Below are 24,032 nucleotides of genomic sequence, written 5' to 3' on the forward strand. Positions count from 1 at the left end.
GATAATGTCTCAGCAATTGGATAGTGCCTGATTTTGGACATCCATTTTGTAAAAAAAAAAAAAAAAAAAAAAAAAAAATCAAATATACCATTGTTTGGGAGTAAAATCATATTAGTCATTTTTGTACATTTAAACCTAAGAATTGTTACCCTAACGGTTTTACATATTTAAATAGCCGTAAGTAAAACAGTTCAAAAAAAAATTTAAGTAAAAATTAAAAAACATTAAAAAATTGTATATCTATTCACTGTCAGTTAAAAGGTTTCATCCCTATTTTGAACTGTTTTACTTCCGTCATGGAAAGGCAGTGTGGTCTTCGAAGTCATCTAAATAGCCGTATTCAGCCACATTCTTCATATCACGTGTGTGTTATTTTTTATTTATTTATAAAAGTATTGAGTACAATTAAAAAAGAGGTTTTGAACACTTCGATGACTTTGATTAACCAAGCCCTGGATCTTAAGAGTGGAACATTCAGTCGCTTTTACATTCATTAAGACTGTCTTCAACAGGATTTGCTTACAAATCTTGCTCCTCCCAATCAGACTTTTGATTCAGGTGACCATGCCTGGACCAAAGCCACCCCCCACCCCACTAAACAAAGGTCATGGATACGGACCTGAGGATTATATATCAGATTCTACCTCTACCCTCCCATTGTCTCTCTCTTAGAGCTATTTCTGTATTTATCTGAAGATTCTTTCAAAGCAACTGCTGAAACCCAAGGGCTGTTAAACTAGAATCAGAATTTCTTTTAAAAACTGTGGTCAGTAACAAATCATTCGTTAGCAATTCGATGAAAAACAGGATAAATCTTTGAAAAGGGAACTGAAATTGTGATTTCCAATTGACTGATCCCCCTCCAAAGCTTATTCGACCACCCATTCCACAGGCAATACGATTGCTCCTGACTTAAACAGGAGGGTAAAAATTTCAATTTCCCTTCTAATGAAAATCCTGGAATTATCCATGGGTAAAGTTGGAGGGGGGGGGGTAATTTTTCGCGGGTGGGCGTGGGGGTATTCCGAGGATATTTTCCGAAGTGGGGGATAAACACACTCTCTGGGAAAAGACGGCATTAATACAAGATTTCTTTGAGATGTGAAATTTAAAATAAAAATGAGGATTTTGATTCTGCTTTGGCCCTCCACATTGTTGAAAATCAAAATCATGTAGTTCTTTTTGATTAGGCAACTTTAATATTCGAAGCAAATGGCTTCCCGCATTCTTTTAGGAGGCAACTAAAATTAAAAAGGAAAAAAGATAAATAGAGACCTTGCTTTAAATAAAGATAATGGAAATGTTCCTACAAACCCAATTTACCATAACTTATTAAAGAAAAAAATATTTTCGTTTAAATTAAGATCATCCGTCCACACTCGTAATGAAAATTACGTCAGTAGACAAGCCAAGTCAATCACTTAGCATAGAATTCATGCCCAATCTAATTGGTGAATAGTCTTTCATTTATTCCGGCTTGGTTTTTTAGTTTGTTTGATTCAGTTATTCTTCTGCTTAGTTAGAGTTAATTCAAAAGATTAGTTTTCCTTCTTTTTTTGAGTACTGAAGACTGCTGGGTGGAAACTCCTGACGAAATATATGCCTCTATAATTTTCGCCTCTTTTTTGTCCGCTGGCTGACATTGCCCTCATTTTTCTTGGCTATTTAATTTTATTATTATTATTGTTCTTGTTTGTCATTTGTCAATCCTGCTTCTAGCCCTTTCTGTCATATGTCATTAGTCATATGTCATATGACTAAGTCATATATATCATAAAGGGCTAGTCATATGTCTAGCCCTTTCTGTCATATGTCTGTCGTTTGTCATATGTCAATCCTGCTTCTATCCCTTTCTGTCCAACAGCTCAAAGAACTAATGTAATTTTATATCAGTTAATATTTCACCATTTGAAAATTATAATTATTTGTACTTTAATACACTTTATCGTTCTGGTAACAAGAGACCTAAGTCAGACAGACCGCTTTTTAAACCAGGGAACACGGCTATACATAAAAACAAAATCATGTTCAATCTTTTTTTCTAACAGCCCCTTCGTGATTTTGTCCTCTGAAATTTGCAAGTCGTCGTAAAATATGTCAGTAAAATATAAAAGATACCGGTAAAATAAGTAAAATTACCAATTTTACCAGTTGCAGCACTAGTCACGTTTTATCCTTTTTTTTTGTTGCAAGTATATGTGCTATGACAGTTCAATGGCTGTAAATATTTCACGTGAGCCACTGGAAGACGGATCGAAAAAACTATACACGAATTTTTATTAAAGTCAATGTTTGTCCTTTGTCTGTGCTATAATTGTTGAGCGAAGTTTATGCAATGAACTAAACGGATATGAGCTGCTCTGTTTTGTGGTGCAGCCAGCATCTATGGGTAGTTCTGCTTCACAAAATACATCTATGTAAGCCTGGGGATATAGAGCTATACTTTTAGGCCCTGGTGTTTGTAAAGAGTAGGTTTTTAAGATCAAATATTCAGATCTTGAATATTTTTGCTATTTTCAGAAAATCAAGTAGAATTATGAGCAAAGAGTAGGTTTTTAAGATCAAATATTCAGATATTGGATATTTTGCTATTATCCCAAAATCATGTAGAATGTTGAGCAAAGAGTACGTTTCTAAGATCAAATATTCAGATCTTGGATATTTTTGCTGTTTTCCCAAAATCATGTTGAAAAATCCGGAGGTTTTTGAAGTGGGTGTATGCTATGAAATAGGCCAGTCTCTTTTTCCTTCACAATTTATGCTTGATCAAACATTTTCTTTTACCTTTTTTATACCAAAGCTCTTATAAAAAAAAGTATCTACTTATAATAAAATAGAAGATTTTTATTTTGTTTATTTTTATAATTTTCTGTTGTTCTGTTTCTCTACTAAAAATAAAACGTCCCTGAACATGGAAATTCCATGTTCAAAACATTTTTTGGAAATTCAATTGGTCTAATTTTGTCTTCAGTCTACTCTTTAATTTTTATCATATTTATCTTAAAAATACAAATCTCGAGTAGCTATGATAGGATAATACTCTAAACTTAGCCTTATTGAGTAAAAAATGTGAATCATTATTTATAGGAACGGCGCCTTCAGGAAGAAAAGAAGCAGCAGCAAGAAGAAAAGCGAAAAAGGCAACAAGAAGAGGAAAAGCGACGAAAGGCTGAAGAAGAGAAAAGGAAAAAATTAATCGAAGAAGAAAAACGTCGATTAGAGGAAGAAAAACGTCGTTTGGAAGAAGAGAAAAGACTTGCTGAAGAAAGTAAGATTAAGGAAGAGGAAATGCGCCAGCAGAAACTTGAAGAAGAGAGGTTAAAGTAAGTACTACGTCAAGTTAAGTTTGTCTTAGGTTAAAATTTGTGAGTTATTATATTTTAAAGTAAATGAGTATGTTTTAAGAAAATCTGTGAGAATAGATTAGGAGGTTTTTCAGGAAAGGTCTCAAAAGGGTTTTTTTTTTAACCTAAATTCTGTAAGAGAATACTTCAACCCATCTTGATGAAATTCCCCTGTGTTCAACCCTTCTCGATGAAATTCCCCTTTCCCCCTGTGTGGAGTATACTATTAATTGAATGTTCCCCGTGGAATTGTTAACTGTGTCTAAGATGCTACTTTTGTACTACATGGCAAAACTGAGCGTGTATACTTAAAACTGAGCGTAAAATTGAGCGTGTGTAAAAGATGAGATAAAAAGGGGTTGAATAAAAAGCTTACGTTATGTTTCCTTAAAACATAACATAAGTTTAATAAAGGTTCGTATAAGTGTATATTTAAAACTAAGCATATGAGTCGAAACACTCCTTCAGAGATCGGACTAACCATTTTCGAAGAATATATTTTCGAAAAATGGCATATAAAAGAAAGCAAATAATTATGTATTTATTTTTGTTAAAAATTATAAAACTGAATAAACTGAGCGTGTAGTTTAAACTGAGCGTAAAATTGAGCGTGTGTAAAATATGAGATAAAACCGGGTTGAATAAAAAGTTGTAGCTTATATTGACGTTCGTTTTTGTTTGCCGACTTTCATGCCAAGGACCGTGTGTGTGTGTGTGACGTAATAGTTCTCGAGTCTTGCTATGGCACTGAGGTGAATAAATTGGTATCATTACTTTCTTTTGACTGTCTGTTTTTTGGGTTTTATTGTTTTGTTTTTTTAGGGGATTTGTGCAATAGAAAGTAAATGTATGAGAAGTGCAAAGGTTATTAATTTAAGTTTTTGATTTTGGTGAGCAACTGGTGGCCACTTTACTGTCTATTTTTATCTAATTAAAGCTCTGCATTATATGACATGTCACCTCTTCTGTTCATCCTAAAATATTAAAATAAAGGCCAAACTCTTTAGAAGTATAATAAAGGCTCGTATAAGTATATACTTAAAACTAAGCATATGAGTCGAGCACTCCTTCAAAGATTGGACTAATTATTTACGAAGAATAGTTTTTCGTTAAATGGTTTAAAAGAAAGCAAATAATTATGTGTTTATTTTTGTTAAAAAATACGTAAAACTAATAAAACTGAGCGCGTATAGTCAAAAATTGAGCGTGTGTAAAAGATGAGATAAAAAGGGGTTGAATAAAAATTGTATATAGCTACAAGGTTGTGGATACAAACCCTGAAATGGATGTTGTCGAAGCGTCAAACTGAATTTATTCAAATTTCTTCGATTTTATTTGTTTTGATTCTAGATTGCTTTGCTCCTTTTTCCTCTTTTTGTATTTTTTCTTTTCTTTTTTATTATTAGCATGTTTTTTAGCTTACATTGTTTTTTACATTTGAACTGATGCAAGGCAGCTTCTGCACCATTTTGTTTTTCTTTTGATTACCTTCCTGGTCCCCTTTAAATAATTACATTTGTACTGTTTCGGATGACCTTTCTGCTGATATTTTTCAATTCTTGTCTAGGGGGGGGGGGACCTTTTCCTAGAAATATTGAAATACTGTCCGGGTTTATAAGCTTATTATTTTCAGATAATATCGCGGAGACTTTACTACTATAAATAAAAAGCAAGTACTCTTTTGTCATCAGTTGTTTGTCTCTTTTTCAGACGTGAAGAAGAGCAAAAGGAGTTGCAAAGACTGGCAGCTGAAAAGCTGCAAGAGCAGCAGGCAGCAGTAAGAGCCCGGGCACTAAAATCTGTTGCTCCATGGAGTGCATCATTACAGCCATCTCAAAGTAATGATGAGGGGTTAAGCCTAGCTGAGATTCAAGAACGTGAAAGTCGAGAGGTTTGTCTTTCTTCTAATTCTTCTATTTTGTTCTACTTCTTTCTTCTACTTCTACTGTCTTCTACTTCTCCTATTTGTAGAGACTGTTGACAAAGACAGTTGCAATTTCTACATTCTTGATTTCTATATATTGATTTCTACATTCTAAAGATAGATTTTTAGCTAAGGAGAATTTGAGAGACCTTCTCCAATTCCTAGTATAGGTCTTTTTCTCTGGATGTTTCTATCAGCGCCATCTTTTTTCCATGTTGACTAGCTCGCCATCTACATCGCATTTTTGGTATAGCACCATCTTTGTGGCTCTTCATATAGCACCGGTCTATAGTTGCCAAGTATCTGTCTTCCAAAAGTCCGCAGATTAAGTACACTGAGTCGTTTATCGGCAATCACCGGCATTTATATTTTTAAAGGCAATCACGCTGCGATAGAGGTGGCGAGAGAAAAGTAAGCAGAAGGGGGGTCAGTGAGTTGGTAGCAAGAGCCGTGGTACCCGCCGGGCGTGCCCCTTAAATTGCGGGGACAAGGTAACCACCCCTCAACACTTCCCTTACTTTTCTATTCATTATAACGTATCCAGTGAAGCATTAGACAGGTGAAATAGTTTCCCAAGATAATAGAAAAAGCGGATAATCACGTGTGAATAATTCCCAAGCGGATTTTACATCGCCCTTGTGCTATTCAGTGAAGTGACGTTACCACCGTTAGTCACTTAGGCACCTTTTCGGTGAAATCATCGGACAGTGTTGCCAGAGCATCGCGGCGAAGTGATTCGGACATCTTTTTGGCCCACCTTTCTTAAATTGCGGGGTAAGGGTTCAAAAATAGTCAGGCGACATTTCGAGCTCAAAACACTCGGCGCAACTACTTGATTTGTGACTAAACAAATGAACCAACCACCATGTTCTGTTTGTTGTCAAAATGTAACCAAAAGCAGCGGCGGTGCTAAATGCACGGAATGCCATAAGTGGTGCCATCTGACGTGCGGAAAGACCAAATATTCACGTGAACTAGCAAGCATCTTCGTTTGTCCTAGCTGCAAGCCTGCGAATACAAGCTCACCTGCCTCGGGAGCCAAAACCTGATCGAACCCATTAGTAGCCCCTAGTCCAAATCTACCGCCGAAAAACAACTCAACTCCGATCAGCACAAACAACGATATGTCAACAACATCCAGAGGCAACAACAACATCTTGGATCAGAGCTTGGGACAGGGAAATGCCACCTTACCTGAAGCGGTCGAGCTCAGCGCTGCAAATGAACTATGCAGCTACTGTCATCTACCGACAGAAAACTCTACGGCCATCAAATGCTTTTTCTGTGGTGAATACGAGCACGCGGGATGTAGACAATTAAACGCCGATCTATTCCTAACAATAAAAAGCCTAGATCCTGATTCACGTCTTTACAAATACGAATGCGAGAGCTGCAACAAAAGAAACGTATCGTTCCTGCAGCTAAAACTGAGGGAAGCGCTCCTGTTAAATGCACCCAGTCCTTTGCTCCCAGCTCCTGTTCCAACGGAAAGCACCATCCAAAGCTATGATACTACTGTTGATTTGATACTGAAGGCAGATAAGGAAAAACAACTTAGAGAAGGAAAACGGACAAATGCTGCGATCTTTGGTTCCCCGGAGTCAAAAGACACCTCTGACACAGACTTGGTGATCAACCTAACTACAGAGAATGATTTGGGAGCTCACCTGCAGCACGACGACATTCGTGAGGTCGTACGCGTGGGAAGTCAAATAAATGGCAGTAAGCCACGCGTCTTAGTAGTCAAACTGAAGGACTCAATCGACACAATCAAGAAGCGACAGAAGATTTTCAGCGCAGCCCCAAATCTAAGAAAATCGACCAACGAACTTGTAAAAAACCAGGTCTACATAAACCCTGATCGAACACCAATGCAAAGGGCACAATTGGCACAACAGCGTCGAGCAAAGTTGAGCCAAGGTCAGCAGGCACAGCAACACTCTAACGTTACTGGAAGCACCAATCCCAGGTCCAATGGGAACCAGAGAATGAGACAACAAGCGAGACCATCAAATGGTTCCAGCCAACGACAGCCCCAAAATTGACGAGGAAAAGGCCCAAGCCATACAAATGAATCAGAAAAAAATAAAATGCCTCTATTTCAACGCTGACTCTCTCTTAAAGAAAATGGAGGAAGCAAAGCATGTTATCAAACTGGAAAATCCGGATATTGTGGCAATAGTAGAAGTTAAACCAAAAAACTACAGATATTTACCTACCGTCGCAGAGCTCAGTATCGAAGATTATTATCTGTATGAACAAAATCTGGAAGAGAATACAGGTAGAGGGATAGTCTGCTATTGTCGAAAAGGCATCAACGTGCATCCAATATCGATGTCAACCAACACGATTGAGACCAAAGAAAGTTTGTGGATCTACATTAAGTCTAAAACGACCAGCGACACTGTTTTTGGGATCTGTTATCGTAGCCACAACAACACTAAAACATCCGACGAAGCTCTGTTCTCGCAAATAGCAGCATTCGCTAAGAATACCAATCAAAAGCTTGCTATTATAGGAGATTTCAATCTCCCTAAGATAGACTGGAATAGGCGATACACCACGGAATCTACCGCAAGCTTGACGAGTAAATTCATGGACGTTATTAACGAACACTTTCTAGAGCAGCTTTTATCTGAGCCAACAAGGATGCGGGGATCTGGTACACCAAGTATCCTCGATTTGCTGTGTGTTCAGCTTGGAAACGGAGGTTTTGAGGACACGTGTGGCACCGAAACGTAACTACTACAAGGGAGATTACGTTGCTATGAGAAGAGAGCTTTCGGATGTCAACTGGATTGAAGAATTCAGTGGGTTGGAGTCGTTAGACACCATTTACACAAGGTTCACTACGATTATAGCCTCAATGAAAGAACAATTTATTCCTATGCACAAGAAATACACCCGTGTTGCATTACCTAAAGCCGATATTGAACTGATTAAAGCAAAGCAAAAAGCATGGAGAGACTACAAAAGCAATCGACAAAGTAACGACCGAGAGAAAACATTCAAGAGGCTCCGCAACAGGGTTCGGAAAGCAACAAGAAGAGAAGGAAAGCTTAGAGAACGTAAATTAGCTTTCTCCTTGAAAGAAAACCCAAAAAGTTTCTGGAAACACGTGAACAGCAAAAGGAAAAACAAAAGTGGAGTCTCATCTCTTTACGATCCCGTGAAACAAAAGCTGGTACACGACCCCACGGACAAGGCAAATACTCTCAACAGCCAGTTCTCTTCTGTTTTTACTCAGGAACCTGAGAACGAAGACCACTTTAGCCGCGAGGAACCAATTCAGGGTCTAAGCGACTCGATAAGACCGATAGAGATCAACCATAGCGATGTTCTAAAGAAACTCAGAGAACTTAACCCAAGCAAGTCCACAGGCCCAGACAATCTACATCCAAAACTGCTCAAAGAACTTGCAACCGTAATAACAGAGCCACTAGTCTACATTTACAGAAAGTCTTTTGAACTCGGTGAGCTTCCTGCTATTTGGGAAAAAGCTATTGTCGTCCCAATATCCAAAGGTGAGAAACGAGAAGACCCATCAAACTACAGACCGATAAGCCTCACTTGTACCACGTGTAAAGTAGTTGAGTCTCTTATTGCAGACCACACCCTAGAACATTTAAAACGAGAAAAAATACTTACCGAAAAGCAGTTTGGTTTTCTTAAGGAACGATCTGCAGAAATCCAACTGCTTTGTGCCACAGATGATTGGAAGAAAAACATCGACAAGGGTTTCCAGATTGATCTCATATCCTTGGATCTCAAGAAAGCCTTTGACAAAGTTCTCCATAAGCGTTTCGTCCAGAAGCTCAGGAAATACGGTCTCTCCTCATCCGGGTCCTCATCCAGTCTTCTTCAATGGATTACGGACTTCTTAACTGGCAGAAAGCACGTTGTGTGCGTAGAAGGTTGTCTCAGCAATACCGAAGAGGAAGTTCTTAGTAGAGTACCCCAGGGGTCAATCCTCGGCCCTCTTCTGTTCAATCTCTACATCAACGACCTAGTTGAGGGCATCGAATCTGACATCCTTCTCTACGCGGACGACACAAAGCTCTATCGTGTCATCTCGTCAGATGAAGACATTCACCACCTGCAGGCGGATCTCCAACGAATCGATGACTGGATGAAGAAGTGGATCATGGAAATCAATACCCAGAAAAGTCATATCCTCACTCTGGGTCCACAAAACTTTTCGTCCTCATGCTCTCTTGGTTCTGCTGCATTCACTCTTAGTAAAGAAGAAAGAGACCTAGGCATCTTAGTGGATTCTGAACTGAACTTCAGTAGCCACTATGAAGCTGTCGTCAAGAAGGCTTCCAAAGTTGCTGGTATGATCAGAAGAAACTTCTCGTGCGAGGACGATAAAATGCTTGTTACGCTCTATAAGTCCCTTGTCCGCCCGATTCTTGAGTATGGACATTGTTCTACAATACCATACTATAACAAGGACATAGATGCTCTCGAAAATGTTCAGAGGAGGATAACTAAATTCTCTCCCAGGTTACGCTCCCTTCCCTACGAAGAGCGGCTTAGAAAGCTTGAAATCCCAACCCTCGCCTATAGATTCCATCGTGGCGATCTTGTTGAAATGTACAAGCTCTGCAATGGAGCCTATGATAACGTACCAGCCCAGAGAATCGTGCAGTTCAATAAAAATCATCTCCGAGGACATCAGTACAAAGTGAGTACGGAACGCTTTTACAAGGACATGGGCCGATGGACTTTCGGCAACCGAGTGGTTCAGCATTGGAACAACTTACCAGAAAGAGTAATCTGCTCCACAAACCTACTGACATTCAAGAAGGAAGTTGATGAATATTATTCAAGTGACATTTTCTCCTTGTGCAAATTTAGAAGAAATGCAAATTAAGATTTTTGTTTTGTAGAGGCTTAACGGCCTGCCATCAAATTTGCGAATATATTTATTTATATATTTATTTATATACATTGTTTGGTATGACTGAAATGCTTTCAATTACAACACTTATTATACATTGCAATATTTTTCATGGATATTTTCTAGCATTTTTCTTTTTTCATATCAAACTGCATTAACAAACTTAACAAACTGGCACGTTTGTTAGAAAATAAATATTTTCTAGCATTTTTCTTTTTTCATATCAAACTGCATTAACAAACTTAACAAACTGGTACATTTGCTAATGCTTTGATAGGCTATTGGGAAATTAATCAATACTTTCATCCACTAACCACCGTCCCTTTGTGGCGCTGTGATATGTTTCATTTCTGGAGCAAATGGTTATTACTTTTTGTAACCTTTGATATGCTGTGTTAAAAAGAGAAATTTTTTAATTAGGTCTGTGAAAGTTCTTTCAAGGTATGAAGTCCCTTCCCCACACCTCCATATGTACAAAGCTCTATCCGTACTTCCCTAGAGTATTTTTGCCTGGTGTAGCACTATGGTCCGTCATCCCAGGAGTGAGATCCATTGGATAGCATTCGATTTAGAGCTTTTGTGATTGTATCTAGGGAGCCTGAGGTTTTTCAATCATTTTCTGCTTGGGGATTGTAAGCTTAAAGCTTTGTATGAACGCCGTCAGAATCTCTGTAACATTTCAGATTATTACTTTGAACTTTTTTTTTTAACTAAACTTTATTCGCTGAAATGTCTTCCTCCTATTATCATTCTTCGGGCATAAATTCTCGCCAAGCAACAGCCAAAGCTCCCAATGTACAGCCGGTAATCTCGAGACAAGGCCATATCCAGGGCCTTGTCCCCGTCCCCACCCCCGTAGTTTTTGTCCCACTTGTAAAAACATAACAAAAATGAATACAAACAAATTATTTATGCGTTTCTTGGAAGTTTTTTTGTAAAGTCTTTCCCCTTAAAAAAAAATGCTTTTGTACCCCCCCCCCCCTGGAAAAAAAATCCTGGATGCGGCCCTGTCTCAAGATATGCGAGATATGAACAAAGCTTTATTCCAGCTATTGTCAAAATTTTTGAATGTTACAGTTCTAAAGTACGATGTGATTGAAGTTATGTAGTTTCTTTGTGAATTTAGCAATGAATTGACTTCGTAGAATTCTATTTCTTTTCTTCTTTTTTTACAATTTGATAGTGTCGTGACGTTTTGTTGTAATGTTACCAGATCCCTGGTAAGAGATTAAATAAAAAAAAAAAACAAGTTTTTTTTAACTGAAAGTAAGGAGCGACATTAAAACTTAAAACGAACAGAAATTACCTCGTATATGAAAGGGGATGCTCTCTCATCAACGGCCCGCTCTTTACGCTAAAGTTTGACTCTTTCTCTCAACTCTACTTTTAAAACTGAAAAAAAAACTGTGATTTTTTTAAGTAAAATTCGCTTTGAAAATGTGCTCATTTGGAAATTTAATCCGCAATCACTCAAACAAGTTCACAAATTCCGAAAAAGTGCCTTATGTGACAACATGGATGGAGAATAAAGATTGGGCGAGGCTCTACTGTTCTTTTCGTCTGTTTTTAGGCTGCAATAAGGGCTGCTCAAGAAAAAAGACTTAGGGAATTGCATCAGCAACAGGCAGCTACAATTGCTGCTGTAAAACAAAGACAACAAAAGGAAAGCTTCAAATGGGGCCAGAGAACAACAGAGAACAATTCTTCTATCAAATCTTTGGCAGAAATCCAGGCTGAAGAAGCTGCAGAACTGGCAAAGGTGTTTTTTCATTATTTATTTATTTCTTTTTTTAGTTTATATATTATATATTATTTTTTTTTAGTTTATATATTATAGTTTAGATAAAATTTCTTTATAGTTTTAGATAAAATTTCTTAACTATATTATCAAATCTAAATGTTAACACATACTTTATTTTGTTAACATGCGACATTTACGTCGCTGCCTAAACCCACTTAAATCTGTTTTTGAAACAATTTTTTCAAGGGGGGGGGAGTTCAAACATCCTAACCTTCCTCATTGATGAAGCCTTCATCACAAACCTCTGCTCTAGAATACAAATGGAATACCACATAATTCTCGATTGTAATATGATATGATTGTATTGAACTTTGCCAACATTCGTAAAGAAACCTCAAACTCAATACTCTTAGAAGGTAATTCACCAAAATAGTTTCTAGATTTAAAGATTAAACAATATAGGTGAGCATAATTTGTAGTATAAAAACCAATCCAGTACGAAAATACTTTAAAATACGTACATAATACGTAAAATAAATACAGAGATAAAAATACATAAAATATAATGAATAAAAAAAATACATAAAAAGTCGGATTAAAGTACATTCATTTCACAAATTTTCACCGAATGGGCCAGCAAGCAGAAGCTTGGCCAAAAATATAAAAAAAAGAAATTGATTATGCAAGCTACGAAACTTTTCGCTTATGTGTAAATGTATGAATTTATAAAAATAATTGAGTGTATTAAGTTCTTTAAGACAGGAACCGTAAAATCATGAGAACGAACCCAAGAGGTTGCATCTCTGTTTCTGATCTAACGTACTCCACATCTAACAATTGTTTGGCAACCTATAGGCTAATTATTAAATTAATGCTAAATCCAAAACTGGCTGCGGAGACTTCTAGTCTCAGGTTTTCCTAGTCACGGTGCACAAAACAAAAAGGCTTTTTACTACTAGAATCGCGCAATTTTTGTGTATGGCTCAAATAGATGTGTAGTTTCTTAAAAAAAACATTAGGTTGTTTCAACTTAAAAAACGTTCAATAATGTTAAATCTGAAATAGATTTTTAAATATTGATATTATAGTGGTTACCATTTTTTTGGGAGGGGTGAGGTGGATAATTCGGCTAATTACTATTCTATACCGGGTATTTTATTGACTTGACAAAATTAAAACTTAAATATTTCTACTAATGACTACTAATGAGAGACAAATACTGGAAAGAATTGCTATCAGTGAGGCAGTTTACGTTAGACCATCTAATATACCCTAGTATTTTTTCATAGTATTTATTCTTAATCATAATATTTATTCCAATATTTGTTTCATAATACTTAAGAATATTTCATCTTCATAAGTATTATTCATAATATTTATTCTTAACATTATTTTAGACTTGGCTGTAGGGTAAAATTTCAGATATAATTTTGCCTAAACTAGGTTTCTGAACCTAAAATAATCCCAGAGTAGTCTTAAGGATCCCAAGCTTTTGGTGAGGAGCATGTAAAAAAAGATGCATTAGAAAAGAGAAGTTGGTATATTATGTAAAGCAAGAGGGTTACCGGAAGACTGGGATATATGGGCTGAAAGATTGATAGATATTGGCTGAAGATTGGCTGATATGTTTTAATATCTAGCTTGCCCTAATGTGTGTGAAGTCTCTTTAATATGTGATCAGCTAGATGAGTCTCAGAGGCTATCAATGAGAATGCCAAGTTAGGCCAGCCAGCGCGTATTGGCTGGGTGAATGAGCGGATAACATGCAGGGAGGATTCCAACATATGTATGTTTCTTGAATAAGTTTTTTTTTTGCAGTCGCATTTGTTACCGTGAGTGTCCGAAATCTGGTTAATGCTGACATTCACCAATGAATATCCGAAATCTGTTTTGTTTTTTGTTGTTTTTTTTTCTAGCTTTGCGAGTCAGCTTTTTCAGTCTTACGCAAGCTATGATGGTATAAGTTAATGTTAGGCTATGTTGATTTAGGCTAAGTTTGATTAAGTTAGGATAGGTCCCTGTTACCACCAAACCTTGCATTAAACTGAAAATGTTGACAGACAACATCCAAGGAGAATATTTCGGACATTTACCGGTGAATGACGACATTCACGAATTTTGGACATCCACGGTAATATACATCTATTAATAAATTATGGTTTTACTAGATGGCTGAAAAGCACCGGGCTGAAAGGGCAGCCTTACAGGCTCAACTAGGTTTCCACCAGGCTGGGGTGTGGACTGGCACGACTCAGAACCTATCTTGGGGTCAAATAGCCAAGCAATCTCAAGAAACTCCACCTCAAGCCAGTAATGGACATGGTAAGTATGGCTGTTTTTATTTTTAGCTTGAGTGATTAAACTAACATCAAAAACAAGAAGAACAATAGGGAATTCTTTTCGTAAGACAGTGGAAATCTAATTTGAATGAATATTTCGGCCTTATGTCTAAGGGCCGTCCTCAGCAAAATATAAATATATAAAAGAACGAAAAATTACAACAACATGTGACCAATAAAACAAAAATGCATTAAAAAATAATAATAATAATACAATTCCAGGATCCTTACTTCCGCGGAGTTCAACTAGGACTGATAGAACTGGTCCTGTGTTAATATCTACCAGTCACAGATAGACCTTTGAGGTTAGCTGCCAAAAAAGCAAGATTAGCACTAAAAACAGACTTTAAATTATTCTTCTTTCATTTCAATGAATTGCCTTGTTTCATCCCACTTTATTTATCAGTCCTGGCAAATAAAAATCAAAGACTGTTTAAAAATACTAGGGAAAATGCCATCAATAAAAGATCGGTTAAAAATTTCCGTTAAAGGAGTAGATAAAAGATTAGTACACTCAATAAGTAATTTAATCGGTATCTCACTAGGGTAACTAGATTTGCGAGAATCAAGTGCCTTCAACTTTTTAGCAAAACTTTTGCTTTCAACTTTTTTTATGCAAAAGATTATTAACTTCACTAGGTAACAGGGGTTTACCATTATCTCTCACTTCAACTTTGGTCACATTTTGTTTATAATTTTAGAACCATACTGCTTACATGAAAATCTTATTTTATGTACGATTGTACTTCATAATCTTTTGAGATCTTCCTCAGATCCAGTTAAATGCAATTCATTCCTTAATTTAATCAGATTCCGAATATTTCGAGTAATCTATGGTTTTTCATCAGATTTTCCATTTATTTTTTTTTTCTGGGAATATTTCACAGTATTTTTTGAACAGTTCCTTACCGAGCAAACTTGCAATTTTGTCACCAACAGACAATGAGAGGATATCACGCCAGTCACGTTCTTTGACCTGTTTCTTGTAGAGATTTACTAGCTCAGGTGTGAAGGGCCTGTACACTACACTATTTTTTGTTTTTTTGAGATAAAATGATTTGATACCCAAGCAATACACAGGTGGTCACCCATACCTAATGGGGGTAAGGTAACTGAGCATATATAATATTCAGGGAAGTTGCTAAATATGAGATTTAACATACGGTTAGCTCTGTTGGCACATTGAAATCCTGCTTAAGTGACAGAGAATTGCTTAGCCATTTGGGATCTAAGTCATTAAAGTCGCCACACATAATGATACCAGCGTTAGGATACAAGGATCGTACATTGTCACTGCAATTCTGTAAGTAATTGACATGGTCCTTACGATAAGGATGGAGGATCAGGCATAGCCCCTCGTCCTCTCAGACGTATCCCTAAAGTTTCTGCCTGGATGGAGAGATTCGAGTTCTACTAGAGGCTGGTGCTATGGCATGGGCCCTTGCTGTACCTTTGCCTGTATGATGGAATGGCAGTAAAAACAGTAGCATAAAAGGAAAAGCAGAAACCAAGACTAATGCTAACACAAAAATAGAATAAGAAATAAATAGGAAAACAAAAATAAAGACTAATAGTTAAATACTCAAACTATTTTAGTAAAAAAAAAACGTAAACGGAAATTACCCTCTTTATTGATATAATCCCGAGCCTGCACTTACGCGAGTCCGTGACCTCACCTTAATATAGCCACAAAGTAACACAATAACCAAAGGATAAATAGGTCTGAAATGAGAACGTTTACTTTTTGATTTATTAGGTGGCGGATTTTGGGATGAAACTCCAGTCGTTCGTCAGCCACCTCGACAACAGCAGAAACCAGCTCAACAGCAGCCCCAACAATTAGTACCCAAGAAACAAAAAGCTGCCAAAGATGAAGAAAATGTCAAAAAGATCTTTGAAAAAACTGCTCAACAGCAAGTCAATAATGTTGATAAGTTCACTCAGTGGTGTATGGATTATTTGGGCAAGATGAATTCCGATATTGACAGTAAGTCATTCTCTAATACCATTGACAGTAATCGTTATTGGTAGTACTGACAATATATCGTTATATCGATAATCGTTATTGACGATATTGTCAGTAATTGTTCATGACAGTATTGACGATATATCGTTATATTTCGATAATCATTACTGACGATATTGACAATAATCCAGTATTGACGATATATCGTTATATTTCGATAATCGTTATTGATGATATTGACAGTAATCGTTATCTAATACCATTCTGCGTAAAGAACTTGATTTGCTTATGAGATTAGAATCTCTTTTTCTATTGCCAGAAAAGTAAGGTGTTAGTAGTTAGCCAAAAGGGGCCTATTGTCTTAATTCCTTTATGTCAGTGACTAAGTAACTATAATTCTTATACTATTATAAATAATTTTATACCAGGCAAAGAAATGCTTGACCAATAGATTCCGGACTGCTTCACAATGGCTTAACTTTTGTTTGAGGGAGGGGGCTTACAAAAAACTTACAAAACGCATGAGAAATTTGTTTACATGCATTATGTTTTGTTGGTAAGGGTCGGATGAAAATTCTGGAGTGAGGGGGGGGGGGTCAAACTTGGCTCAATTCGGAACAGTTCCATAATGGCTATTGGATAACACCGGGCACAGTTTTATCAAGCATCAATTATATTAACTTAGTTTGATGAGGCTTCAAGACCGTTTTCTACATTAACTGTATATTTTTATGGACTAAATTCATCTTTAGAAACGAATACCCTCTTTGGAATGAATGGTAGCTGACACTGGGTAGCTCAATTTTTAGCGATGATTTAAAATTGATTCGCTTTTCATTTTAGCTTTTTGACCTTATTGATGCAAAACTAAAAAGCATACATCAGTTATTGTCCTCGGAATACATGCATATTAGTTTTTTGCTAGAAAGGGCTTTAAAAAACTTTGCAATTTGGATCCCTGGAATGCTTTATTTTGTGACATTTTTCATTGTGATTATTCCCCTTTTGGGAAAGTTTCCCCCCTTTTCCAAAATTCAGGAAAATTTCCTCAGGTTCATAACTTTTGTTGGGAAAGTTTAAACTTAGTGAGTTTAAATATTTAGAAGCATCGTAAAAATATAATCATTTTGATTTATGTATTGTTATCAATGCTTTTTTTAGTAGTTTAGTTACTATTGTCGTGTGTCGCTTACAGCTTGTTACCACGAGCTCTTTAGTAACGTCTTTGCTATTATTATATTATAAAAACAAATATACTTATTATATTTATGTGTGATAATGTTATAATGTACGCATTATAATTATAGTTATTTCAATGGACTTTTTGAAAAAAAGGTTTCTATTCGACCACTGTCTTTTATGGCAAAAGTACACTTGGAAAGCTGTTTTGCCTGCCACTTTTGGCTGCTTAAATTTTAGCGACCTCAGGTGTTTATAAAAAAAAATGTACCAGTAAACCTGCTTAGTGTGCTAAATAAATATCGGAAGATATATTTAAAAGTTATAACCAGATATTTCTCGACGGGAAAGCCAAATATAAAAAGAAAGAGAAGAAAGAAACATTAAAAAAAAGTTATAACCTACAAATCTAGGAAGATATATTTATAAATTATAACCGGATATTTCTCGGTGGAAAAGCAAAATACAAACAGAAAGAGAAGAAAGAAGCATGTAAAAAAATAATAATACAAACAAATGAAAAACTAAAAGATAAACATGAAAAGACAAAAACTGCAAATACAGCCTAGTTGGTATTATGAAAATATAGGTTTCTTTTTTCTACTCATGAGACTAGTTACTTGATTGCGTAAGATGATACTGTATGGAGAAACGGCTATTGTAAACTATCAAACAGCCGAAATCACATGTGTAGATATATAAAACACAAGTTTGGGAGTGAAATAAGATTATGAATCCTAACACTCGGCATAAATGCTAAACTATAGAGAATAGGTTAAGGGTGAATAAAAAGAAAAAAATGACTACCCTTGAAAGATAGGTTTTGAAATAGAATATGCGAGTAAATCCACAAGCAGGACGAAAAGAGAATTTGTGGCTGAAACAGAGTTTAAGAAAATGTTGTTTTGCGATTTTCGCTGAGGGAAGTGACCTCCTTCCTCATCCTTTTTCCATCGAGATGAAGTCCTGCATGCATGTTTGTTTTAGATATTTACAATTGTTTTACTTCTGAGGTATAAGAATTACTTACCAAGTGCAAATGTTCAGTACAACATCAGTTTCTCGGGGTCTCTCTTGAAATCCTGAATTTCCCCGACTTTATGGGTACTTCCTATTCGCATGATAAAATATTTTTTTTATTATTAATGCCCCCCCCCCCTTTTCTGGAAAAAATTATGCGATTTTTTTGCGATTTTCACTGAGGTAAGTGACCTCCTCCCTCATCCTTTTTCCATCGAGATGAAGTCCTGCATGCATGTTTGATTAAGGTATTTACAAGTGTTTTACTTATGAGGTATAAGAATTACTTACCAAGTACAAAAGTTCAGTACAACATCGTGGAAGCGAAATTCGAGTTTTAGAGTCTTATTGGAAAAGAAAACAAGTGACATTGTACTTAGATATTGACGTGAAAGCAGATTAAGGCTCTTTTTCAGCGACTTACGTAAAGGTGGGAGTTTCTCGGGGTCTCTCTTGAAACCATGAATTTCCCCGACTTTATGGGTACTTCCTGTTCACATAGTAATTTTTTGTATGATTGCCTCTCCCCCCCTCCCCTGGATAAAATTACTTAAATATTGTAATATGTTTGTAGTGTTCATTATACCTCGTACTTATTCTAATTAATTCTAACCAATTTTAATTCCAACTCGTGTTTTTCCAGTTCCTACTTTTATTGCCTTCTTAAAAGAAGTAGAATCGGCCTATGATGTCAATGACTACGTACGATCGTATTTGGGCGATGGTAAAGAGGCAAAGGAATTTGGGAAGCAGTTTCTCGAAAGGAGGTCGAAGTGGCGTGCTCAGAAGAGAGGCGTTGTTGATGATGGTAATATTGATGTTCCTGCCAAATCAGTTAATGCGAGTAATGAGTTCCAAGAAGTTAAGGTGAGTCATGTTTCAATTTATTTACGATTTAAAATAAGGGGTTATCATTTTTTTCTAAATTAAATACCAAGTGAATATTTAATTTTTTTTGTTTTCTTTACCTGTAAAACTGACAGTTTTTTTATATATATATATATATTGAATATCTGTATTGTTAAAGATTGATAAGCAAGGATTTCATTTTTATTTTTGTTTTTTTATTTTTTATTTTTTTTAGCTCGAAACAGGTAGTTTTTCCTGCTTCTTTTCTTGATTTTCTCAATTCTTTATAAAAAATAATAAATAAAACAAAACAGAGAAACAAATCTCTTCATCGTTTGATTATTATTTATTCCCGAGGGTTTAGACTTCCCAGCTAAACCCTAAACAAATTATTATGTATGATTATATCGTGTAATTCAACCTCCGAAAGGGAATATAGTTTTGCATTGGTTTTTTAGGTTTTTGAGTTAAATGTGTGTATGATAGATAGATAGATAGATAGGTGTATTTCAAAAACCCGTGGGCCATATACACACAAAAATATAAATAAATAACAAACAAGCAAGGAAATTAACAACAGTACGACACGCACAAAAAACAGAATTCAACGCAAAAAGTACCTAATCTAACTACAAAAGAAATTAATCATATAAAACTTTTTCTTCTTATTAAAGATTTATCTATATATACTCCCACTCGAAATATTGTGGTTGGGTTACTATTTTGTAGAATACCCGGAAGCATCAAATTAATCCTATGCAAATAAATTTCCCGTAAATCCAAGAGCACCGGGCATTTCCGGAGAAAATGATCCAAGTCTTCATCATCATCTTTACAAAGGAGACAAACATACCGCCTATCAGGACCAACTATCATTTTATTTTTGTCGAACGTTTTTTGCCTGTTCTGGATTGGAAGACAATTTGCCCTAAGCTGAATCCAACGACGTAGAATCGTAGCCGGTAAATTAAATTTAAAATAAACTTCCTCCTCAAAACTAGGTTTTGCCTGATTATAATGTTGTAGGGTTGTAGAATTAAAAACCAGGCCTTGCCAATGCTGAATTTCCTGACTCTCTAATATAAATCGTACCTGGCTTTCTAAATTTGTTTAGAAGACCATTATTCCATAAATAAGGCATTCCTACTTTTTCTAGTAATGATTTAATTTGGGATGGCCACGAGGTTTTTAAACCACATTTCAACATCTCTTCATATACCACTCTTACTAGTCTATCTTCATTACTCTTAGTTAACTTCAACCAGAATCTAAGCATTAAAATATACCTACGTAGCTTTAAAGAAAACAGGCCCATATCACCTTTCAGAATATGTGAATGAGTTGTCTGATGTAGACCAAACACTCTTTTTAATACTGGAGCTGAAGGGACTCCAGTTGCTGCACCGTTTCTCCACCCCATATCTCTGCTCCATATTCTATCACGGGTAAAATTTTTGTGTATAAATATTCTTTTATGCATTTTTTAGGTTTTTGATCCCCATTATCGTCGGGTTTCTAAATATAGCTGACATGGCCACCCTATCTCTCTTAATTATTTCATCAACATGACTCCTTAGGCTTCCATTTTCCGATAAGATAAAGCCTAAAGATTTTATTCTTTTACTTATAAATAGTTCCTTATTATTAAATTTAAATGTATATTTTTCATTGTCCCCAACCTTCCTTTTTTTTTAAAATAACCACTTCGCTTTTTTCAGTATTCATTCTTAACTTTTTTATTTGCAAATAATCTTCTATGAGATTCAAATGAGTCTGTAGATCTTGCGGTTTGTTAGCCACCAAAGCAATATCATCTGCAAATAATAACAGAGATAGTTTTTGAGTCCCTAGGCTAACTTTCGGAGCCCATCTATTCTCTAGAAAATTTACAACATCATTAATAAAAATATTAAACGACTTAGGTGAAAGGGTGCTGCCCTGTTTTACTCCCCGCTTAATATCAAAAAGCTTCGAAAACCTATTACCAACTTGAATGATTCCACTCACACAAGTATACATGCTCACTATCAATCCAACAAATGAATGGGGAAGGCCAATATTTAGCATGACATCCTTCAATAACTCTCTGTCGACACTATCAAAAGCCTTATGGAGATCCAGAACTCCCACATAAAGACAAGTTTTACCCTTTCCATATTTATCTATTAATGCCTTTAAAATAAACCCACTATCTGTCGTCCCATACCCTGTCCTGAAACACCCTTGTTCGTCATGTATTAAATTGTTTTTATTTAACCAATTGGAAAGCCTGGTATCTAATATTTTCTCCAAAACCTTACTTAAAGCAGGGACAAGTGCTATTAAACGATAATTTTCAGGAGCGTTCGGGTTTCCTCTCTTAAAAAGTGGTATAAACAATGATTTCTTCCAAGCGCTTGGCCATTGCCCTGACCTTAACACCTTATTACAAAGAAGAACAATTATCGGCATCAAAATGGAAAGAAAATTCATTAATAACAATATTGGTGTACCATCAACACCCGCAGCAGTACCACCTTTTAAATCCTTAAATATTGACTTAATCTTTTGGCCATTCACATCACCCACTAAATCGTAATCATGTTCTCTCATGGGATAAATCACCATCTCTGGGGTATGCGCTACCTCCTGAAGATCTGCACAAACACCTTCTATATTATTTAGGTAATCAGGCCATGAATCAGCTTCCGGAACAGCCTGGGTATTAACATTTCTCCTTCCACTATCATTCCTTATATAGCCCCAAAACTTAAATTTTTTTCTAAAATCATCAGCAATATCCAGTTTCTTCTTATTCTCGTACTCTTTTTTTTATTAAACTTTTATATTCTCTTCTTTTATCTTTATATTTAGCCAATTTTAGACTTTGATCTTCCGCGCTATCAAATTCATTCAAACGATTTAATAAATATTTTGCTTCTTCTTTCATTAACTTGCAATCCAAGTAAAAATATTCCTCATTCTTTTTTAATTGTTTAGTCAGGCCACATGATTCTGCACAACTGCCCATTATTTCATTTAACAACATAATTACACTATGTGCATCTTTTTCATTGTCTTCTAACGCTTTCAACTTATTTTTTACATGCGAGTCCAAGAGCTCCCTTCTAAATGCCTCAATATCTTTATCTGTTAAATCAATTCTAATTCGTTTTTCTAAACCTATTTTTCTATAATCCGCATTATAGAAATTTCTTACTCGTGAACCGTGGTTCACAAACTGCCCAATCTTCACCCCAAGCATAATAGCTCTATGACCAGATCCAACTAAATCTAATACTCCCATATTTATTGATTCAGGTACAAATTGCGTATTAACTAGCACATAATCTACAACACTTGGAGTTGGACCCGAAAGGCAAGTGAACTCGCCCCTACCCTTATCATTCCCAAACCTACCATTCGCAATCATCAGACCATGTTCCCCACAAAACCCCAGGAGCTTTCTTCCCCATACATTTATTTTTCTTTTTTCACCCTTGTTGCTTCGTGGTATTCTACAACCAATTGGGACAAAATCACCTAAATCTGGGATCAACACATCTGGGATCTCAGCCTCCAGGCCGGTATAAGCCTTGAAATCCCCCATTAACACACAATCCAGATCTTTATAACTTTCTTGTATTAACGAAAATTCTTCTCCTAAAATTTCCCAAGTATTTTCTCGATTGTACGAACTATTCTGTGGAGGTATATACACTACACCCAAAATTAATTGCTTCCCACATTTCAAATAAATAGACAGCCAAAGCAAGTTTTCAGATCTACTACTAATTCTCTCATAGCCGTCAATAGCAGATACTTTAACCAAAACCAAAATGCCACCATAATGTCTATTATTTCTTGCTACATTACACACGGTCTGTTCACCGAAATACCCGGGGAGAGATGATATAGGAGAACAATCATTCCATGTTTCAATAAGCGAAATCACATCAAACGAAAATAAATCGTCATATAAATAGGTCAACTTATCACGTAAACCTTGTATGTTCCATGACCCTAGACTCAGTATATGGCCCTCTATATCCTATGTGTCTACGCCTTCTGTTAGCACGTTAACATCACTAGCCTTTGGTTGAGATTGCTCGTTACTAGCCTTAGTTGGGGGAAAGGCAACATGATAATACTCACGAGTGCGGTTATTTATATCCGCTAATTCACTTCGGTGTTTATTGTCATAAAAATCATGTGAAAAACCACCACGATGTCTTTCATTAAACTTCTTTCTTGGCGAATAGCTTCCTTTGGGTGTTACATTACGAGTACCTGGTCGAAACAAGTCATTTGGGCTGACAATAGCACTAGCAGGTCTTTTAGCTGTCGATACTGCCTGAGGAGTGCTGGTCGATGGTACTAATGTCTCAGTATCACTATCACTGGCATCACTAACTAGCCTCATCGGAATATTATTGGGATCATTTGGGAGCCTAGCACTAAGGGTGGACCAGAATTTTGTACTGGCTTCAAATTACGCTTAATCTCGACTATTGAATTTCCATCATACCTGAATATTTGGCCTTCGATGAATAGTTTGTCACCTCGTAATTTTGCATCACGGCCATCATTTTGCGCAGTAGTCAACATTTCCTTTAAATTTTTACGGGCCTCCCTTTGTATAGCTGTGTAATCCGGAGCCACCGATAAACCAAACCTTCTTAATACGGAGCTGTTTCTTAAAATATAGTCTCTGATTTCAACCGAGTTTAGCTTTACTACTATCGGCCCTGATTTCAATCTAAAAATGCCACGTATATCACTTCGATT

The 24,032-nt window shown here is 36.1% G+C and overlaps 1 protein-coding gene across 1 annotated transcript in view; it reads left to right on the top strand.

Annotated features, from left to right (window-relative positions):
* Positions 1 to 24,032, top strand: part of LOC136030605 (GRB10-interacting GYF protein 2-like) — an 86,071-nt gene that overhangs the window by 58,007 nt on the left and 4,032 nt on the right. Inside the window, exons 18-23 of the mRNA XM_065709674.1 lie at positions 3,088 to 3,323; positions 5,055 to 5,235; positions 11,742 to 11,930; positions 14,081 to 14,234; positions 16,008 to 16,238; positions 19,060 to 19,283. Coding sequence (XP_065565746.1) covers positions 3,088 to 3,323; positions 5,055 to 5,235; positions 11,742 to 11,930; positions 14,081 to 14,234; positions 16,008 to 16,238; positions 19,060 to 19,283 — 1,215 coding nt within the window. The remainder of the gene's footprint in view (positions 1 to 3,087; positions 3,324 to 5,054; positions 5,236 to 11,741; positions 11,931 to 14,080; positions 14,235 to 16,007; positions 16,239 to 19,059; positions 19,284 to 24,032) is intronic.

This window comes from Artemia franciscana, chromosome 8, assembly GCF_032884065.1.
Source record: "Artemia franciscana chromosome 8, ASM3288406v1, whole genome shotgun sequence".
Lineage (NCBI taxonomy): Eukaryota > Metazoa > Arthropoda > Branchiopoda > Anostraca > Artemiidae > Artemia > Artemia franciscana.